This window comes from Schistocerca americana, chromosome 6, assembly GCF_021461395.2.
Source record: "Schistocerca americana isolate TAMUIC-IGC-003095 chromosome 6, iqSchAmer2.1, whole genome shotgun sequence".
NCBI lineage: Eukaryota > Metazoa > Arthropoda > Insecta > Orthoptera > Acrididae > Schistocerca > Schistocerca americana.
Genome location: NC_060124.1, coordinates 133,567,445 through 133,590,955, shown reverse-complemented (window position 1 = coordinate 133,590,955; position 23,511 = coordinate 133,567,445). Strand labels below are relative to the sequence as shown.

General features: G+C 40.0%; 1 protein-coding gene across 1 annotated transcript in view; it reads right to left on the bottom strand.

Moving 5' to 3' along the window:
• LOC124619660 (centrosomal protein of 104 kDa) overlaps positions 1-23,511 on the bottom strand; it is a 445,308-nt gene that overhangs the window by 284,307 nt on the left and 137,490 nt on the right. The window contains exon 3 of the mRNA XM_047146190.1: positions 19,993-20,219. Within this exon, the coding sequence (XP_047002146.1) occupies positions 19,993-20,219 (227 nt within the window). The remainder of the gene's footprint in view (positions 1-19,992; positions 20,220-23,511) is intronic.

The window sequence follows — 23,511 nt, the reverse complement described above, 5'->3', positions numbered from 1 at the left end:
CAACAAGGCACTGTGTAAGCCAGTGGCAGCTCCATAATGATGTGTGGTATGTTTACATGAATATGGCGTAAGAGTGGCGTCTTTGATTAGTAATCAAAACGACCTCATTCCGGGGTTCGAACCACATCACCGCTTAAATCTCGAATGCAATTCATCAGCAATGGTGGTCAAAGACTTCTGTCGTAAGAAGTCACCCTAATCAGCCAACTGCCTTGTGAAAGGGTTCGGAGAAGCAGATGGAGGTTCTGGGTCCTCTCTTGCGCTTAGTGTGGGAAATTGTCCCGATAGGCGGAAGAATCACCAACGATCAATTGTACGAGGATGCGGAAGGTAATGGAAACCACTGCGTTAAAGTCACACAACGTGTATCCACAGGAAACGTGGCCTGTAATTCAAAAAGTGTCATTATGATCTCTCCATTGGCAAAAGTTTCTGTACTAGTTCCACATTCAGATCTCCCGGAGGGGACTGCCAACGGGGAGGTGACTATGAGAAAATGATTGATTAAGGTAACGAAATGATAACGTTTTACTTGTCAGGGTGTGAAATATCAGCAGTTTGAGCTTGATAAGGAAGATAGAAAATCTGAAAAGAGAAATGCAAAGGCTCAGTCACAATACAGTGGTGGTCAATGAAGTAAAATGCAAATAAGATAAGGAATTCTGATCAGAGGTGTATATGGTAACATCAGCAGCAGCAGACAAGGCAGAGAGTGAGTTATTGTGAACAGTCAAGTTGAGAGAGGACAAGTTACTCACTCACCTATTTTTCATATGCGAAAAATTATTAAATATTTTATTACAACCTTACACACTTTGAGCGAGACTCTAGAAAGTTAACAGCCTGAGCAGACTCTGATGGAGACTGGTAGGGCGCTAAAAGCATGTATTTTTATGGTTCTTGGTTCATAGAAACGGCATGTTGGAAGTTGAAAGCAATTGATAGCGAGCCCCTCCCTCAGTAAATCCTGCGGACAGGCCCACAGCCGTACAGGGCAAACAGAGCAGCCCCTAGTCGAGACAGGTCTCCATCAGGACAATGCCACTATACATGCATTGGCGCCAGCCAAAGGCTGGGCTGGGAGTGATGGACTGAAGGGACGTGTCTAGACAGTGGAGTTGTAAACCAAGCATTGTGTGCATATCCACGCATAATAAAAATACATAAGTTTTTGTGTTCGCTGATACTGCAGATAGGCGTATGACTCACTTCTGTCAGCCGCCTTGGCTGTATAAGAAACTCCGGTGTCTGAGAAATGTTTAGAGATAGAATCTTTATTACACATCATAGCTTTCACATTAAGTAAGGAAATGTGTGTGGTGGTTTTAACAGCTATCTGCATTGTATATTCATGAAGATCATCCCTATGAGAGATGGCATCAAGGCAGAAATACAGTTTCTCCCATACAGGAATGATAATGCAATACAGAGTAAAATCAGCAAGGAAGCATCTAGAAACTCAGTGACTGTACTAAATGGTTCAAATGGCTCTGAGCACTATGGGACTTAACATCTGAGGTCATCAGTCCCCTAGAACTTAGAACTACTTAAATCTAACTAATATAAGGACATCACACACATCCATGCCCGAGGCAGGATTCGAACCTGCGACCATAGCGGTCCCGCGGTTCCAGACTGAAGCGCCTAGAACCGCACAGCCACACCGGCCGGCGACTGTACTATATTAATTGGAATTGGTTGAGGCTAAAATGAGTGTTCTGACTGGCCAGTTGCCTAGAACATCAAAGTAGCTCTTGGTGCTTTGGTGTACAGGTTCAAATGTAGGCAAATAGAACTATATCTTTGCCTTAAACCTTTTCAATCTGAGCACTCCTCTATTGGACTTACATTCATATGTTTCTCTGTAGGTTCTCCTACATTTTGTTTGTTATCAATCTTTCCCTATAGCCTTGGCTTATTTTTCTTAGAATTTCAAACACCTATTCACTAGCCCGTCAGAATCCCCACTCTCTTGACAACCAAATGTCACAGACTCCTCCCACCACCGCACAAATGTGATATGATAATACTTGATAATTGTCATTCGTTTCATGACCATCCATGTATCATGACAGATTCTGGCACTAGTTATCGAAATACTTACAGGTTTGTTCTATAATATTACGAGAGATGCATGCCGCCACTGCTGATCAAACTTACAAGTTAAAGTGAATCTGGCAATGACTGACTGATTATGTCACAACTGATACTGTCATACAGTGGACACTGCATAACAGTTTGATGAAATAGCATGATGTACAGCAGTGATACAAATTTGTGTAGTTAGGAAAGAGGGTTTCCATGCTTTCAACTACCCACATTCAGATTATTTTCAAAGTCACCCAAATACTGTAGTGTTTCCACGATCGGTTATTAACTTTATGTTGGAGTTCAAAAGGTTTTTTCCTCATCTACTGAAAGAGCTAACTTAATCAGTCACACAGGGACAACTCCATGTCACTTAGTCCCCTATGTTGATATATTACAGTAAAATTGTAACAAATTACCCCATCTTAGATTGAAATTGTAACAAGATGCCCCCACTAAAGTGAAATTGCATCAAATTACCGCACTTCACAGCAAACTTGTAACAAATTACGAAAATTGTAACAAAATCCCACTCTTACAGTGAGACTGTAATGAACTGCCTATTGTTACAGCAAATATTGTTACAAAATACTCTTTGATACAGCAAAATTGTAACAAAGTGCCCCATGTTACAGTGAAACTGTAACAAATTATCCCCTGTTACAGTACTGTTGTAATAAATTACCCCATGTCACAGTGAATAATAAATTGTCCCATAGATCACTATGTTTCAGTAAACTGTAACAAAATGCTCCATATTTTGTTGCATATAACAGGTGAAATTTCCTCATTAACCACATATGTCGTCATAACACTTGATGTGGTATAGTCACTACACACCTCTAGTAGATTTGGTATTGTTGTCCCCTGTTTGTTTTATTCAAAGTCTGATATTCTGATATTATAATTTGTTAATATCGCCAGGACAGTAGCTACTGCATTGACAGATACAGGACCAAGTGTGTACATAACAGATAATCAGAAATTACTCATATCATTAATTCTTTAACACAGTCTGTGTAATTTTATGTGGAACTTCCTCCTTCCTAGCTGTGGCGATTATGAGTCTGTGGGAGAGATGATGAGATTCTGTCTTCGTTATGTGCAGAGTTCTTTAGCCACTTGCTTGACGGTTATTGTGGTAGTCCATAATGACAAGTTCTTGTTGACATTGGTAGTACAATACCTGCCGCATACTATTAAATTCAGACCACAAACAGTGCTTCATGCGTATGTCTATTTCTGCCAATAACCCTGCTTTCATCACAATGGCCAGTAACATGTTTATAGACAGAAGCATCCACTTCTCATAAAATATTCAAAGTTTGAACCTCATCTGAAATATACCAGAGTAGCCACCATTAAATCAAAGCTCCCATGACGAGAAATGACTCAAAATTCGGTGATTATTAGAAATATTTTGAAGTCCAACTACAGTCGAAATATTTCTAAGGCTCACAACCTAGCAGACTTGTAGAATTCTCCAGGTCCGCATACAAGGTAATTTCACTATCATGTCCTGTACTTGCCATCATGACACCCCACAAAACACTTCCCCACAAATTCCCTTGTTGAAGGAACCACATCTGTATTCGTCAGAAATGATTTAGAAATCCTGTGGAAACGTCTGATGTCAATGTGTAGAATGTAGAATACACAGTAATGCAAGAAACCTTAAAGATAAATGTTTTGTGATGTGGTTGCTGTCGAATGACATTTGCAGAGGTTAAAACCGAGTGAATAAGTACGTTTGGTTCTTCAATGTATAGGTTCATCAAATCGAGAGCAGGTCTGCAACAAAAATTCATTGATTTCACCGCAAAATTCACTGATTCCGACGCTAAATTCAATGTTTTCGACACAAAATTAGTCGATTTCGACATGAAATTCTAAAAATCATTTAGCACTCTCTAATGATGTTAGTCTGTCAAATGAAAAAGCCAACTACACCATTTCTCTCTCGCATTTGGCATACTTGTAATCCGTTTGAACTACAACAGGAAGGTTCATCATCACAGCTGTAGTGATCTTGAGTCGGTGACTGAGTTGGGTGGATTCACTATGCGTTATGCACACATTTCTCTGCTCAGTTTCTTGTCGGTTATTGCAAGAGAGAGATTGGGGTTACCTAGCGTTCTATTATATTCTTATTCACGATGTTAGCATAAGTCTGCAGCATACTTTAAACCTCATGCCTCAAACGTTGCTGCTATGTATGCATCTACACTGAGGTAATGGAAGTCAAGGGGTAGCGATTTGTACATATAAGGATTGCAGTAGAATCACGTACAAAGGTTATAAAAGGGCAGTCAACTGGTGGAGCAGTCATTTGTACTCAGGTCATTCATGTGAAAAGGTTTCCAACGTGATTATGGCGGCACAACGGGAATTAACAGACTCTGCATGTGGGATGTTCGTTGGAGCCAGACACATGGGATATTCCATTTCGGAAATCATTAGGGATTTCCGTATTCCGAGATCTACAATGTCAAGAGTATGCTGCAAATATGTTTCAGGTCTTACCTTACCTCTCACTACGTACAACACATTAGCCGACGGCCTTCACTTAACGACCGAGAGCAGCGGCGATTGCTTAGAGCAGTCAATGCTAATGGACAAACCACACTGAGTGAAATAACCGCAGAAATCAATGTGGGACCTAAGACGAAAGGGCGGCGAAATTTGGCGTTATGGCAACACACGATCGACGTGAGTGTCTTTGCTAACAGGACGACACCACCTGTAGCGGCTCTCCTGGGCTCTTGACCATATCTGTTGGACCATAGACGACTGGAAAACTGTGACCTGGTCAGATGAGTCCCGATTTCAGTTGGTAAGAGCTGATAGTAGGCTTCGAGGTAGGAGCAAACCCCACGAAGCAAAAGGGCAATGGGCAAGCTGGTAGTGGCTCCAGAATGGTGGAGGCTGTATTTACATGGAGTACACTCACTTCTCTGGTCAAACTGAACCGATCATTGGCTGGAAATGGTTATATTCAGCTACTTGGGAACCATTTGCTGCCATTCAACGATTGAACTTTCATGGATGACAATGCGCCTTGTCACCAGGCCATAATTGGTCGCAACTGGTTCGAAGAACATTCTGGACAATTTGAGGGAATGATTTGGTCACCCAGGTCACCCGACATGAGTTCCATCGAACATTCATGGGACGTAATCGACAAGTTAGCTCGTGCGCAAAATCCAGCACCCGCAATGCTTCCGCAATTACGGAGCGCTGTAAGGGAAGCATGGCTGAATATTTCTGCAGGAGAGGTGCATGGCCTCCAATGACTTGTTGAGTCCATGTCAAGTCGAGTTGCTACACTACACTGGACTAAAGAAGATCCGACAGGGTATTAGGAGGTATCGTATGACTTTTGTTACCTCAGTGTATTTCTGCCAAGGAACTCACTTTCATTGTGTTAGTCAGTTAGAGGTGCATTGATAATAGCTGTTTTTTTAAGGACGACTGATACAGAGCTACGACAACATGAAGGCATCTCATGATAGGCATTGATTAAAGTGAAAAGTAAGTTTGAAATACGTGAACACTGTGTAGATAAGATGAGGTAACATTCATTTGCCCATGTTAGTGTCTCATATGTCCGATATTATGGATATTAATAATAACAGTAATAATAATAATAACCATTAATTCACGATGTGACTTCCTGTGATCCATTCTACGAGGTGGGACCTCTGGGACCCTTATGTTTAACCGGAGGATTATGGCACAAATGATTTTAAATTTTAAATTAAAGTTATATAGCATCTATTTTTACAATCATTTCAGTGTCTTTTTAAAAACTCCTTGTTGATTTAATTGCACTAAATAATAGCGACAATATTTTACTTTTCATCGCACAAAATCAAATCCCTTTTGTGCGGTTTTTAAATACTACACATAAACAAATTGTCAGAGAACTGAAATTCACATCCTGAAACATTATAGCATCTCTGGAACAAGTATACGTTCACATAAAACTAAATTCCAGGGTTTACATTTGCACATGACAGTTGCACTCGATAGGTACAAAAAGAAAGTATGAAAAATTGGCATTGAATGCTGGGATCTACATTCTTCTTTATCACCACTGAGAAAACATTTGATTTTAACACACACATTAAGTTCTTTATAGTAGAAGCAGCCATGTCACCAACACAATTGTCCTGAAGTTCTTCCTCCGAAACAACGTCATGTTCGATAGCAGAACTGTGATAATTAGCTATTGTAAAAACGTCGTTCTTTATATATTTCTCGATGTATATCACTGGCATCTTCAATCATCCACCGATTAACAATTTCATCAAGCTTAGGATCGTTGAAACTGACATGTTCCTGCGAGCAAATCTTTTACTGTACTGAAGAAAACAGGTACGTAACTCATGAGGTGCACTCTAAGAGACCACAACACGTATCAGTAACGCGTGTCACCAATAAAGAAAGAGGGGCTCAATACAACTGACAATAAAACATTGTAGGCTTGGCGATGCAAGAGAGGTAGGGGGAGTATAGAAGTATTCGGCTAGAACTGGGCTTAGAGAGCGATTTCGAAAATTCTCGCGTAGTCTGAGAGACCGCATCCTTGAGTTAAGGGATGATAATAATAATAATAATAATTTCATGTGGCTCAGTGGCGTGGCCTGATGGAAAGGAGACCAATAGTTTTATTTACACCGTCACTACAGCAGCAGACGCAGTGATTGCAGCTACAGAGCCAAACCTGTATCATGCTCCAGAAAAGAGGTATTATTCATATCACTTCATAAAGCATCTAAACATTCTGCGTGGTGTCTGTTTGTTCTATATCATGTCTCCCTACCACTTTCGCGCAACGACGCTCTGAGCGTGATTTTTAGGGAATTGACTAGTTTGAACCTGGGACCTGTTGCTGGTAAGGAGACGTCAGACCACACATGACATGTAGAAATCAGAAGAGTTCAGTGAGACTAGCGATGATATAACCAAATACTTAATGATTTCAGTGTCAGCTCCACTGCACTCCCTGTAAAGGGATCTTAATACTAACTAAATTTAGTGGAAGGGGTTCAAGGCTTTCCTATTTTTAGTTAGCTGGTAAAATAACGTCGAAAAAGCAGTTAAGTTTACCATTGGAAATTTTATTCTACTCACAAAATATCGTTTATAAATTGCACTATTGATAAAAGGAAATATTTTAATACAGAATGGTAAAAACCAACTGCGTTCAACAAAAATGTGAACGAATATTCCCCTAATGGGTTTCCAAGTTCTACAATGGATCGAAGGATGACCTATGCCATATCACATCTATAATCAAGGTTTAAATTAAGTTTCACAAAAGAGTAAACTATCAAAATTGTCTACAGTGACCCTCAATTATCTTTAATTACTTATCTAACTTGTCGTAAATTACAGTGGCTGATGTGGCTTCTCAATAACTATATAACAGAAAAATCATCGCGTTTCAGATTTTTACTTCAAGTGGCAAATGTGAACACCGTGAGCTTTAATTGACGATCGACAGTAGTATTACGCAAAAAGGGAAGTAACAAATGAGACTTCTGCAGTTCTGAGTGAAGCTTTATGCGCTGTTATGCGGCATCGCGTGCGTTCATTACCTTGTCGGTGTTCGTCAGGGGGCGGCGAGCAGCACAGCTCCGTCCAGCTCGCCCTCTCGGAAGCAACTCTCCTCTAACTTCTCCTTACTACAATTTACCGAAGTTGGTTTAAAAAAAACTATCTGGTTGTGTTTTCATCTGACCAATCAGGGTCTCAATGTTAACCTTAAGCTCCGCCTACAAAAATTCTGTCTATCCAATAAGACACGTTATACTTTTCGTGGTGGGGCAATGTTTTTAAAGTTTGCTATGTAACAGAGAAGCGAAAAAGTCTCACGCTAAAACTTGCAGCTGGTGTGGTCCTTTTAGCGTTATCGTAAGATCTATACTGTTCTTCTGGAGGGCTCTATCTTTTAACATGGGCTGGGGGGTGGTCCTGATGTAACAGAGACGCGAAAAATCTCACGCTAAAACTTGCGGGTGGTGTGGCCCTTTTTGTGTTATCGTAAGATCTATACTGTTCTTCTGGAGGGCTCTAGCTTTTAACATGGGCTGGGGGGTGGTCCTAATGTAACAGAGACGCGAGAAAGTCTCACGCTAAAAACTTGCGGGTGGTGTGGTCGTAGCGGTTAGCTGGCGACATTGGTGTCCGTCCCTTATCGTAGGGCCTTCTCGCTTAACACAGTTCTGCTCTCGGCTTCTGTTCTCGTTTCTCCCCTCGGAACTGCATCTGTCTCACGGTGGGAAGGTATAACATGCATTTAGGCATTCTTGTGTTAGTCTGTGGTATTCCATTTGCTCACTCGTTACTCGTATTACTTTTGTTAATTTAATGTCACGATTTATTCGGAGCTATGTAACATACTACTGGATTTGCTTATCATGTCAGGGTTTTCATGGAAGGTGTTGGATTTGCCTGACACCTTACATATCACCACCGTTCGAACTTAATTTTTGCACTGAATTTAGGCAATGATTGAATCGTTGTCTAAGTCAGTCAAAAATTATTGCTTTATCTAAATTTTGTTGCCTACTGTTCAGCCACGTTATTCTGGTTCTATGCTAGTTTGTATTACTAATTTATATTTTTATATTCTTCCACATTATTCTTAAAAATGACAAGAGAAGAATATTTTTATGCTATTATTAATTTTTAATTATTTTCTTTCTTTATTTAAGTGTGAAGTTTGTTTTTTTAAAAAGTTTGTTATCGAAAGTCAGGAAGCTTTCACATCGATTTTCTTAGAAATATATTTTTTTATAAATGTAGTAATTAAGTAAAATCTATTCCTAGCACATTTTCTAAATATCATGTACAAGTAAAATGTTTTTGTTTCTAGACACTCATTTCAACATTGTTATGCTACCAAATAAGAATTATTTCCAAGAATTGCTTTGACAAAGAAATATGCATACACAAGTATTGAGATATTATCCTAACAAATGGTACAAATGTTAAAAAAATGGAAAACATCCAACAAGATAATTTTTTATTCTTTGTTTTTATAAGGAGAAAATAAGTAAAATATAGTTATTGTTTTATTTTTATGAGGAGAAAATAAGTGGCATATAGTTTTAGTGTTTATTATGCCTTACTTTTGTTCTTTATATACTGTCCATTTCAGAACTAATGACTTATTTTTATCGATAGTCTATTTTTTACTTAAGTCCATAGTTAATGACTGTTATTTTGTAGTTTATTAGCTGTCTGGTGTGCTTAATTTATTTAGTTTTTCACACGTTTCTTTTGCACAATTCCAACATCACATAATTTGATTTCACATTTCCTATGAATGTTTAAGCATGAGGTTGGCGAATGTTTTTGCACGAAGGTGATGGACTTGAGCGAGATGGATGTGGGCAAGTATTTGATGTACAGCTTTGTTCGCCGTTCCTTGTTGGCTTTGCAAGTGTGTGTTGCTGTTGTGGAGGTCCCATAATGGAATGGAGCTGTGAGTGCAGAATCTCGTGGTTTACTGGCTTTGTATGCGTGAAAGTCATCGTTATGTGTCGCTGAAAGCGGTCGTTTTTCGTTGTAATACTTCGCAGACGACTAGTTTACAATAGGATAGGGATTTGGGAAGGTATGTCGTCTATTCTTCACCCATCTTCTTTCTTGGTCTCAATCTTGTGAATCTTCAACTTCTGTTCTTCCTGCTTTTTCTCTGCTTCTTACTTGCTTCTTGGTTCTTCTCTGGGCAGGATATGGAAATATTTATTGATAACTAGTTGCTTTGAAGTTCTCCGCTTAGTAACAGTTTGATAAATTGTTTGGGCGTGTCATTTTTACTTTGTGGAAGTTTTGTTCAGTTTCGTGCATCAGCGTGCTGTTTAATAGCGGTATTGTGACTTTTACACATATTTTTTGCCAGTGGTGGCTTGCCCAAGCGGTCTTCTCGTCGGGCCGTTTTTTGCTCACTCCGCTGAGTGGGGGCGCTCAGAGACCCTTCCGGCATTCGGTGTTTGGCATCCCGTCTCTGCAGGGCTCCGTCACTGTGCAGCTCCGTGTTCGTTCCAGCAGGGTTCCGCCTAGCGGTTAGATTTATTGCCCACTTCAGTTACAAGGGCCTTCTGTTGGTCTCGCTGTCCTTTCCCTTCTCTCGACGCTTCTGCCTTGTAGGAATCATGTCTTGCTAATTACGTTCTTTTCTTTCTTGATACTTCTCCTGTTGCAACTTGTGGGTCATTGCATCTGGTCTTTGCTGGAGTTTTTACAATGGTTGTCACTAAAAGTTTTACTTATAATCATCTAACATATGTCTAGTACCTACATTGTTTTACGCCTTCTTAAAAAGCTTTACAAATTCCGGCGCCCTTTCCATGTTACAATTCTAAGATATTTTGAGTCTTAACTTATACAAGAAACCTCAAATTCGTTTTTTATTTTATGTAGTGTCGTGGTGTATAGCATTTTAGTATTTCATGCTGTTAGACTATCTACGCTTTATCCCTTCCCCCTAGTCTATGGTACTATTGATGTTATTATTGAAACTACTTTCTTTTTCCCACCTTCCTCTCTCTTCATTCTTCTTTCTCCTGCCGATATTATCTGCAATGTAATCTTGAAATATTGTGCTGTTTATTTACCAGTAATAAAATTAATCTTCAAACTTTTTGATATGGCTCATATGGCGAAGTCCTAAGGTTTTGCCTGTTTTTGGGTTCATTAGTTCCACAGCATTATCATGAGCAATTCGGCTAATTAGGACAGGGCCTTTGTATGCAGCGTAAAACTTATGTATTTTGTGTTTCTGATTGCTGGGGAGATGGTGTGTTTTTACAAATACTTTCTGGCCTGCTGAGAATGTTCTTTTAATTGCTGTTCTATCTCCTCTTTCTTTTCTTTTAATAGCTGCCTTTCTGATGTTGGAGAGTGCTGTTGCTATGACTTGTTTGTGCTGTCTACATGGTACAATAGGAAATCTAACATTTTCTCTGGTTATGTTTGGGGGTTCAATATTTTTAAGTACAGTAACTGGAGGTAGTAGTGTAGTGCTATGTGGCATTTCATTTATTACTTCTTGAAAATCTTTAAGGTATATATCCCAAGTGTTGTGTCTTTTGCTTGCATATAATCAGCATAAAGTGCCTATGTCCTTCGTAGATCGTTCTGCTGGATTTACGCTAGGTTTGTACTTAGATACGTAGATGGGTTTTATTTTGTGTTGTTTTAACGTGTTCTGCCATTGCACTGATTTGTATTTGGGCCATTATCCGAAATTATTCGTTCCACTCGACCTATTTGTCTGAGAAAATCTTGTCTAAATGCTTTACATATAGTAAGACCTGTTGCCCGTTTTAATGGTGTCAAGGTAACATATTTAGAAGTAAGTTCCAAAACGACAAATATGAAAATATATCCATTTTTTGTGCGTGGGAGGGGCCCCATCAAATCTGTTGCAGCTATTTGTTTTAATCTTTTAGGGATTACTGGAGACATAGGTGGTTTGGTTTGGAAAGTGACGTGTTTAGCCCTCATACATTTTTTGCATTTGACTAATACTGTTCTAATTCGTGTTTCCATATTAGGAAAATGGCTTGTTTGTTTTATTTTTAAAAAGCATTTCTTTGGTCCAAAGTGGCTATTACTTAAATGTGTATACCATATGTACTTATTAATTAGCTCATCTGGGATATAAATTAACCATTCATTCGTTGCAACATTTCGTCTAAAAAATAAAACATTGTTTTTACGAGATAGTGCTGTCGAATGTCTGGAAAATCCTTACTTCTCCACTTGTGTTTGATTCCTAGTATTTCGGGATCCTTGTCCTGTTCTTTGCCTATGTTTTTCAATGCTGTCGTAATGTAGTTTTCGAAAGGTACTTGTTTCATATAGTACATTGTAAACTGGTCTTCTGCTGCTTCCAAACCTATGTTAGTGGACATCGTGATAAATCATCTGCTAATACATTCGCTGGTCCTGGTACGTGTGTAATAGTGAAGTCAAATTCTTGTAGTATTAACATCCATCTGGCTAACCTCCCATGAGTTAGTTTGGCGGATAACAGAAATTCTAATGCTTTGTGGTCAGTGTATACTTTTGTTTTTCTTCCGAATAGGAAGTATCGAAAACGTTGGAAGCCCCATACAATGGCCAATGCTTCCAGCTCCGTGACTGAATAGTTTTTCTCGCTTTTTGTGAGTACCCGACTGGCAAATGCAATTGTTCTATATGATCTTAGCCCTGCCTGTTCGTATTCTTGGAATAAAACAACTCCTAAACCTGTTTTCGCGCTATCAGTGGCCATACAAAAATTTTGTGTTAGATCAGGATGTGCCAAAATCGGTTGTGTTATTAGCGCGTTTTTCACTTTTAAATATTCTTCATTGGCTTGTTGATCCCATACCCATGGCATGTTTTTCCAGTCAATGCACATAGGCGTGGTGTTGCGAGAGAGTCGATCCAAATAAATTTTTTATAGAATCCGGTGAGACCTAGAAATCCTCTGAGAGTTTTCTTATTATATGGAGTACAGAATTCTTTGATTGCCGTTAGTTTTTCTGGGTCGGGCATTACCCCTTTCTCGGAAATTATGTGTCCTAGAAATTTGACCTCTCGCCTTACAAATTTGGATTTTGTTATATTTACCGTGACCCCATGCTCTTTCATGATCTGATTTAATGTGTCGTTGTGATGTTCCCAAGAGGGTTCTGCTATAATCACATCATCAACATAACAAGTAATTTTTTGTAAAATTTCAGGACTGAGTATAGTATTAAATCACCTAATAAACGCTGCTGACGATATGTTTAAACCAAATGGCAATCGTTTAAACTGGTAACATCTACCGAATACGATAAATGCTGTAAATTTTCTACATTCTGGGCCCAATTCTATTTGCCAGAAACTACTCCGTAAATCAGTTGATGAAAATATCTTAGCACCGTGGAAGTTTTGTATCAATTCCTCTAATTTTTCTGGGCGATCTGTCTTAGTGATTATGATTGTGTTGATCTGTCTGGAATCAAGCACTAACCTGATGCTCCCATCTCGTTTTTGTACAATATGGAGCGGGCTGTTATATGTGGAGGTAGCTGGTTCAATAATATCGTCATCTACCATTTTAGATATCTCCTGGAATACTTTATTCCTGTAGCTTAATGGGATTGTATAGAGTCGCACTCTAAATGGTTTGTGCTGTTTTACTTCAAACTTGTACGGAAAGTGTTTAATACTGCCAGTCTTAGGTAAAAATACCTCTGCTTTATCTCGTAAAATACCCTCTAATTCTCTTTTACTGTGTTCCGAAATACCTTGAACTTCTTGCAATTTTTCGTCGATTTCTTTATGGACTTCTAACATGAGTTGAGGCGATTCCCCCTTTTGTGCATACCATTCTAATTCTTCATCCTCTTTATCTCGCATCATTCTTAATTGTTTGTTTATGACTGGTATTTCTTCTAATTTTAGCTTTTGCTCAAAGAGAAGTGTGACATTCCCGAATGTTACGCTACCTTTCCCCATATCTATTATCGCTCGTCTCTCATTTAAAAAATCTGCACCTATAATCAAATCTACAGTTAGTTTAGGTATAATCACGAAGTTGGCTTCGATCTTTTGACCTTGGCACGAAAGAGTTAACCTTGTTTGTCTCGTAACTTCCGCAGCATTGTTTCTAATAGGACCTCTTGCTTTAATCTTACGTGTTTTCAGAACTGGCAATTCCTCATTGGCATTAAAAACACTGCATGAATAAATTTCCTGAGATCGCAGTCAGTTCACTTCCGCTATCAATTACAATATTGACTGGGATATGCTTTACCATGGCCTTCACAATTGGTTGAATTTGAAAGGGTTGGTTCTGTTCTTCTTCTTCCTGCATCAACGAATCCTCCACTGAATCATACATGAGTCTTTTCAGGAATTTCCCTTGTGAATTCGAACTTTCTGTAGGATAAGCTTCGACTGCTACTTTTCTCTCTTTTATTTCCTCTTCTCTATTTCTTCCATCATTTACGCTTTCTTCAACATCCTCTACTTTTTCCTCATCCTCGTCTATCTTCTCCTTCTTCGTCGCTACTTCCACATAATCGCATCTAAATGCTCTAATTATCGCTTCATAACTTCCTTCATTATATACGTTGGGTTGTGCGCTCACTCGTAGCTTATTTTCAACTTCTGTCGACTGCGCATTATCCTCATTGAATTCGCTTTCCCTGGTTTCCATCTCAAATAGCTCTGCAATACTCATTACTTCGTCCTTTCCTCCTACATTCGTTGTGCATGCCTCTGGTAATTCATCTTCCTCGTCAGTATTCTCCCAATCAATTTCGTCCCAACACGATATTGTTATTTTCTTGTCTTCGTTTTCATCTGGTCCCTGCGGATTTGTTTCTTCCTTCTTCTCTTCTCGTGATAAGGTATTTACTTCTCTGTTCAAGGTGCTGCAATTGTTCTGGGTCGGTGCGTCATTCTCTTCGGCATTGGCGCTTAGCTGTCAATTCGAACGTTTATCGGGGTTTGGTGGTCTTACCTCCACCTCTTCTATCTTTATTCTCTTTTCTTGTTCAGCTTGTTGATAGTGGTTTCTTTGTTGATAATTTGTCGGTCTATTGGTTCTTCCGAAAATATGAACTCTAGTTCTCTTAGAATACCTTTAAATGCTTCGACGTCATTGCCTCCGTGACCTACTAATGATTGCTGGTATTTCAATGGTAGCTTCATCGCGCATAATTTAATCAACTCTTCGTCACTGTATGGTACATCTAAGCATTGACTTTTATTTGCCATTAATTCGAAAAATTTCACGGGACTCTTCCCTCCTGAATTTTCAAAATATGGGTTCTGTACTAATTCGTACTTCACTCTGTTCTGTGCTTCGCTGGACCAATATCGTGAGAGAAACCTCTCTCTGAAATCTTCGTACGATCGGCATGTCGCTGCAACATTCTGCATGGTTTCTGCGACTGTTCCTGACATGTGTGCACATATAAAGTCTAATTTGTGTGCTAGCATCCAGTGTTCTGGTAATCCTACTTGGAATTGATCAATAAAAGTTCGTGGTTGTAATGAGTTCCCTTCTCGAAAGTGCTGAAATTTTCTGACTGTGAGGAAATGATCGTTGTCGTACTTCGTCATAGTACCATATGAAATTCGCGATTCTTCGCCACTTTTGTTTCTGATCATTTCTCCCGTCGTTCTTTCCGGTTGTGGTAGATCCATTGGATATTGTCCACCGTAACTTTTGCCTACCCTTGCGTAGTATCGTTGGAGTGGTACGCAATAATTTTCTTCCATCGGTTGTGAACGTGTAGCTGAATGCATTGCACTGTACTCTTCGCGACCTGGCTTTCCATTATCAGGTATTGGTTCGGTATCTTGTCTGGCTAACCTTGCTGCTTCATTGCACGATCCAAACTGTCTTGAAACATACATTTGTGGTTCCGCATGTGTTTGTGATGACGTTTGTTCATCAAGAATTTCGAAACGTGTTTGTTGCTGTGCAGGCTGTCTGATTTCACGTATATTACTTTCCGCCTGTGATTGGAATCGCTAATGTGTAATATCTTCTTTAATTGCTTGTTTTTCTGGTGCTGTTACAGATACGGATCTGGTTGCAGACTCTGTGCTTGTTCGATCCTGTTCACTACGCTCTTCAATGGTTTACAACAGCTCTGTTCGCAATTTCTGAAACTGTCGCTTCGTTTGCGCTTCTATTTTGACTATGCGGTTATCATATCTTTTCAGCGCTGCTTTCGTGATACGTTTGTGTAACACACTGTTTTCAACAATTTCACGCGCTGTACCTGCTGCTTGTCTAGTAATTTCGTTTATCTGTTTCTCTAGTTTCTTGACTTCTCCCTGGGTGTTGTTACGTAATGTTTTGATCTCGTCCTGAGTGTCATTACGCAATGTTTGTACGTCCGCTTGTACCTTGTCAATGTCTGTTCTCAATTGATTGTGACCTGTTATTAAGTTTCCTATCACTTCTCGAGATTCTTTTACCTCGTCTTCAATATGACTTAGGTGTAACTGAATTTTTTTGTTTTGTTCTTTAATCTCACGCATTTGTCTCGTGGTTTCTGCAATTTTTTCGTCGTTTCTGCATTTTGTTTCGTCATTTCTGCATTCTGAATTTTAATTTGTTTCGCAATTTCTTTATTTTGTCTTGTCATGGTTTCTGTCATTAATTGTAATAATTCTGCCAGATTGGTGGGTCCTATTGCGTTTTCTTCCGACGTCCTACGCTCTGTGTTTTCGCCCAAGAGTTGGTTCGCAACCGATTGCATTGAACTGTGCTGTGACACGTTTATGCTCGCATTCCTTGTACTCTGTGGTGAGGGAGCTCTGATTACTTGTACTATAGGTTCTACGTATTCAAGACGCAAGTTAGAATCCTCATCGACTGTCTCTCTACTTTCCTGCTCCTCTGTCGTATGCTGACCTAGGTTTTCTGTGCCTTGACGTACATTATCCTCGTTATGGTGCGTTATATGTCCTATTTCTCGCGATACTGCAACGTCCGCTGTACTGTCCTCTATTCTCTGTCCATCTTCATGCTGGGTCTCTACCTCAATTCGGTCAAGGTCTCGATCTACCATTGCTAATCTTTCCGAATCCCTTATTTTCTGTTTTAAAAGCAATTCACGCGCACTACTTCGCGTTAATATGCGCTCATACGATCTCACGCGTTTCATAAACTTTTTGTTCACACGACTTGACACTACTAAGACTGACAATCCATTCACTTACTTGTTGGGTCAGAACCAACTTGTCAACGATGTATCCGCAACCTGTGCGCTTGCGTTGGATAGAAAACTTAATTCTAATAATATTAAAATTCATAACTTAATTATGCTGTTGTCTCTGCTAGAATGTCTATCCATTGAATACTTTATTACTATCTATCGCTGCAGCTACTGTTTTCGACTATGTACAACTTTAGAAAAAAAAATTTTTACTACGAAAATTTTTCAACAGGATTTTTTTCTGACCAAGTTAGGCATGTGGTCGACCTTCAATCATGGTATTTTACCATCCTGGCAGGGTCGCCATTTTCTAAACATTCTGCGTGGTGTCTGTTTGTTCTATATCGTGTCTCCCTACCACTTTCGCGCAACGACGCTCTGAGCGTGTTTTTTAGGAAATTGACTAGTTTGAACCTGGGACCTGTCGCTGGTAAGGAGACGTCAGACCACACATGACATGTAGAATTCAGAAGAATTCAGTGAGACTAGCGATGATATAACCAAATACTTAATGATTTCAACGTCAGCTCCACTGCACTCCCTGTAAAGGGATCTTAATACTAACTAAATTTAGTGGAAGGGGTTCAAGGCTTTCCTATTTTTAGTTAGCTGGTAAAATAACGTCGAAAAAGCAGTTAAGTTTACCATTGGAAATTTTATTCTACTCACAAAATATCGTTTATAAATTGCACTATTGATAAAAGGAAATATTTTAATACAGAATGGTAAAAACCAACTGCGTTCAACAAAAGTGTGAACGAATATTCCCCTAATGGGTTTCCAAGTTCTACAATGGATCGAAGGATGACCTATGCCGTATCACATCTATAATCTAGGTTTAAATTAAGTTTCACAAAAGAGCAAACTGTCAAAATGGTCTACAGTGACCCTCAATTATCTTTAATTACTTATCTAACTTGTCGTAAATTACAGTGGCTGATGTGGCTTCTCAATAACTATATAACAGAAAAATCATCGCGTTTCAGATTTTTACTTCAAGTGGCAAATGTGAACACCGTGAGCTTTAATTGACGATCGACAGTAGTATTACGCAAAAAGGGATGTAACAAATGAGACTTCTGCAGTTCTGAGTGAAGCTTTATGCGCTGTTATGCGGCATCGCGTGCGTTCATTACCTTGTCGGTGTTCGTCAGGGGGCGGCGGGCAGCACAGCTCCGTCCAGCTCGCCCTCTCGGAAGCAACTCTCCTCTAACTTCTCCTTACTACAATTTACCGAAGTTGGTTTAAAAAAAACTATCTGGTTGTGTTTTCATCTGACCAATCAGGGTCTCAATGTTAACCTTAAGCTCCGCCTACAAAAATTCTGTCTATCCAATGAGACACGTTATACTTTTCATGGTGGGGCAATGTTTTTAAAGTTTACTATGTAACAGAGAAGCGAAAAAGTCTCACGCTAAAACTTGCAGCTGGTGTGGTCCTTTTAGCGTTATCGTAAGATCTATACTGTTCTTCTGGAGGGCTCTATCTTTTAACATGGGCTGGGGGGTGGTCCTGATGTAACAGAGACGCGAAAAATCTCACGCTAAAACTTGCGGGTGGTGTGGCCCTTTTTGTGTTATCGTAAGATCTATACTGTTCTTCTGGAGGGCTCTAGCTTTTAACATGGGCTGGGGGGTGGTCCTAACGTAACAGAGACGCGAAAAAGTCTCACGCTAAAAACTTGCGCGTGGTGTGGTCGTAGCGGTTAGCTGGCGACGTGGCTGTCCGTCCCTTATCGTAGGGCCTTCTCGCTTAACACGGTTCTGCTCTCGGCTTCTGCTCTCGTTTCTCCCGTCGGAACTGCGTCTGTCTCACGGTGGGAAGGTATAACATGTATTTAGGCATTCTTGTGTTAGTCTGTGGTATTCCATTTGCTCACTCGTTACTCGTATTACTTTTGTTAATTTAATGTCACGATTTATTCGGAGCTATGTAACATACTACTGGATTTGCTTATCACGTCAGGGTTTTCATGGAAGGTGTTGGATTTGCCTGACACCTTACAAGCGTACCTGGTAGTGGGAATAGAGGGTAGTTAATTTTCATGGGGAGGACAGATTGGACAACTAGGGAAATTTGTTTGGAAAGGTGGAACACTTGATAGCATTACTGTGACGAATTGGACAATAACTTTAACTATGGGAGAGGTACACAATGAATTGTTGGGGTAGATTTGGCTGCCTCAGTCTTAGGGGACCTGTGAGTTCGAAGTTTTGTTGGGGGATGTTTGGCTTTCTACTTATAGGAATATGTGAGATGGGCTTCATTGTGGGTGGGAGGGTTCCGGGTTGGGGAAGTCTCTACGAAGACGATGCGACTTGCAGTGAGGAATTTTGTACCATAGTTCGGAGTCCACCGTGTATAGCCAAATGAGAGAGTGCACAGATCGGAAGACGTACCAACAGGATGGCGCACTCTTCTACTCACACCATGTATACGGTAGTGGATAGCTTGACGTTTAATCCTGTGGCACAATTGTCCACTGCAGTGGATAGCCGATAATGTCGGTTCTTTGGCGTTTTTAATCAGTTCTGACGCTGCCCATACACATATATATATATATATATATATATATATATATATATATATATATATATTGACGTTAATACCTATATTAGAATATTTTATGGTATGTATGGCTGGTATGCTTGGCTGTTGATCATGTTAGCATTTTTTTTATGCATCACTAGGCCTATTCCAGATTATTTTCAGCTAATCAAACTTAGTTAGCTACTCCACTGTTTTTCTGTTTGTAACAGAGCTGAAAATGGCAATAATTGAAACCGGTAGTTCTGGAATGTACAACTTTAGTGATCAAGACAGACCTTCTCTCGTTGAGTGAAATGTGTCGTCGCCAGGTTGGCTATGTTGACAAATAAATATGTACATATGAAGAATAAAGATGTAGAATGTTAACCAAGTTTGTTTTGTTCAAAAAATTTTAAGAGTTTTCACATGAAAAAATTCGGAGGCATTAATTTTCAGTACGCTCTGGTAATAAATAATGGAGGACTTTGGGTGTATGTGCTTCTCTCAGATGAAGAGGTTGGCACAGGAAAGGAAACAGTGTAGAGTCGAATCGAAACAGTCAGAAGGGTAATGACACGAAAAATATTATATTAGTTGTATTAATAAGGGACAGAATTCGAGATTTTAGCTGACGGCTTACCTGATTGTGGACGTTAAAGGCATTTGGGTGGTTTTTGTGCAGGCGCAGCTTGAGGAACCTGGCCTTGCAGGAGGGGACGGTGACGGACTTGAGCTCCCGGGACTTGAAGGCGGTGCTCTCGTTGCTGGAGAGCGTGATGTAGCCCAGGTACTCGAAGTGCGAGCCGCACACGCTCTGCGGGTCCGACTCGTCCACGTCGCTGCCTGCCCACAGCTCCAGCCGCTCCGCTGCAACCACACCACGGTTCGCCTCAACTTCACTTTCCCTATTTGTCAAAGGAAAGCAATTATCGCCTTGCAGCTATCGAGCATGTTTATTCGGCATAACGGTTTCATAGCATTATAGATGCTAGTGATAACGAATATTTTCATTCGTCATCAGAAAACTAAAATGATGTTAGGTATTTATAGACATATTTTTTAAAATTGCAAGTGGTGTGAACAAGAGAGATGAGAGAGGAGCAACACGGATCATATTACCGACACATGGATCTTGGTCGCGTGTTGAGGGAAATGTTGTACAACGGCCGCTTCTTTGGGCAGAGAGAGAGTGTGAGGTCTCGGACTCAGCAGAGATGACAGAGATACTGTGCTAAATAGACATAAGGAAACTTAGAAGAGACAAATTCTTTTGCTATTTCTTTGGGAGAAGCGTATGTACGGCACAAATTGGGTTGCGTAGTGATACAGATTTTGTGCTACACCATTGAAGAATTGTCCGCTTACACGTTATATGTTGTATATTAATGATCACGATTTTTCATAGTGCTGTCCGCCCCCGGTAGCTGACACATGAAAAACAAATCAGTAGTATAGCAGATACAAGAATATGACGACAAACATCTGGTGTCTGATATAAAGGAAGATCTTGAACTCCCTATGGATGCGTTTAGAAGGCTGGGTCTGACAAAAATAACAAGGCAGTGTTCGGGACTGCTCTTCTGTCCACGTAATTTACCCTGGAAGGAACACACATCAAGGATTTACTGAATAATTAATTTGGGTCTGGGGAATGATGATGAGGAACTGGCTGCAGAAGAAGAAAATGTGCATGCTGAACTGCCACCAGTTCAAGGTGACAGTGAAGGTGCTAAATTGTGCTACTGCCAAAGACTCATTCTTTGAATGCTGTAATTTATGACTGCAATTATCTGTCACCTTATTTATGTCATTTCATTGTAGCCATTTTTGTTACTGTTTTTGTGGAATAAAAAAAAAGTGGTCAGGGCGACAGAATGTCAATCCTAAGGGCCTGGGTTCGATTCCCGGCTGGGTCGGAGATTTTCTCCACCCGGGGACTGGGTGTTGTGTTGTCCTAATCATCATCATTTCATCCCCATCGACGCGCAAGTTGCCGAAGTGGCGTCAATTCGAAAGACTTGCACCCGGCGAACGGTCTACCCGACGATAGGCCCTAGTCACACGACATTTATTTATAGTGCTAATTGTTTAAAGTAAAACTGCGAAGTGTGTTTTTTTAGATTTTCCTTTGTTGCATGAACGTCGCGCAGGTCGAGCGAGAGCGGACGACTGTTTCTTGCGCAGCACGGGAGATTCAAGTCGCTAGCTCCAACTTTCTCTTTCCCACGCAAGACGCAGCCCGAAGCTGCGTAAAATCTCTTGCGGTTATTATTTCTGCAATGCTTTGAAATTTTTAATAAATAGCATGGTACTACATTCTTTGGTGAAGAATAAATCAACTTAAAACTCATTGAGTTATCAATTTAATTTCAAGTACATTTGTTCATGAAGTTATTATCAACTGACTGCACGTACTGAAAGAAGTGTTTATATCGTGAACAGTACAAAAAGAATGAGAGTATATATAATAAGGGCAGACAGCGCTACAGAAGTATGCTTGACATTGCTTTGGAGCCGGCGCCGCCATGTTACATGCCCCAAAGCTTTAGCAGACAACTGTTTACGATTCCTTCTCGTTCTTAATTTCTATCGTATGCTCACAACAGTTGCTTTAAATAGTAAATGTTACAGTGCTTTCGTGCATAGCAGGGTGTCAGGGAAGAATTTTCAGACGTTTTTCTGACTTAAATGCATATCTGATACAGTAATGTGATGAATGTATCATAGTTAATGTAGCTTTATTTTTGTTATTCGTTTCAAATATAATCAAGAAGAGAAGCATATCCTGTGAAAAGGCCGCTTTCGTAATCCAGCATTTTGTTTAATAAGGACTGATTTTCGGTCTATGTCCTCTTCCCGCAAAATGCTGAGAACATATTTTGCAATATTTTGTTGGTATCCAGTCTTCCTTCTCACAGCATTCAATCAGACAGCTTTTCTACTTTGGCTGATATTAAATCTGAAGTCAAAGGACTGGAATAAAACCACTACACTAAAAATAAATAGCGCAACTAAAATTCATGTATGTAGAATAAAACATCGCTTGGAGTCCATTTACTGATGAAATGTGAGTCCTTTACACTTTAAACTACAATCAGAACGGTTAATACAGCCGTAAATAATGCAAGCTGGGATTTTTGATCAAGACACGTCCACCAGACCAGACCAGAAGCTAATGTTTGGGGTAACGGACATGACAGGCATCAGCTTCAAGTATGTGACGTCATGAGAACTTTCTTTATTATACCTCGATGACAAAAAGTGAGAAATGAAATACCTGTTTTTAAAACATTTCGCCGAGAATATTTTGAAGTATTCGATTTTTTTAAAAAAATGAGTAAGTTATTAACTTATCATGAATGGAAGACACTTAACTCTGTTCAGTGAAAATAAGCACGAACTGCATTAAAGTGGACATAGTTAATTTCGTATTTGAATGCTGTCGCACAAACAAGAGATTCAGTGAATTCAGTGGATCGTAATATTAAATATTACCTTTGTTTGTCTAAGCAACGCACAACCAACAACTAAATTACGACGGTTTCAAACAGAAATTCTAATCAGAAGCACTAACTTTTTTTCGCTGTGTTCCATCTCAGGGGAGACGAACCTGCAAACCATTAAACATATTAAGAAACGGTAGTGTACACGTAGCAGCAGTTCATGGACTATTTGGTCCATCAATATAACAAGAGGGACCATGAGATCCGGAAATTAATCCCTATGCCCACGCATGTTGTTTCCCTTATTAGGAGAGAGGACGTCGAACGCATTTATCAAATCAGGTATCTCCCGTGCACGAAGATGCGTATTGAATCATATGATGGCCACAACGGCCCCTCCACCTGCAGTAGGTATCAATCATAGCGAAACAATGGCAATTATCGCTCACTGCCTTTTTCGGTGTGTCAAATGTACTGGCTCGCATGCGTTAGAGGACTGCAAACGCCCAGCCTCAGAAAAACCCACGTGTGCCCGTTGTTTGGGCACTTCTCACAACCCCAACTATCTGGCTTCCTGGAAGGGATGCCCTATATACCAGAAGACTACGAAATCTTTCCGCCCTCCAAGAAGGAAATTACGGACGAATCGGCCACCCCCGCCATTGCAGAATCGCACCCATTCCTTCTTAAGGGGTAAGCCCAACGACCATCCCATC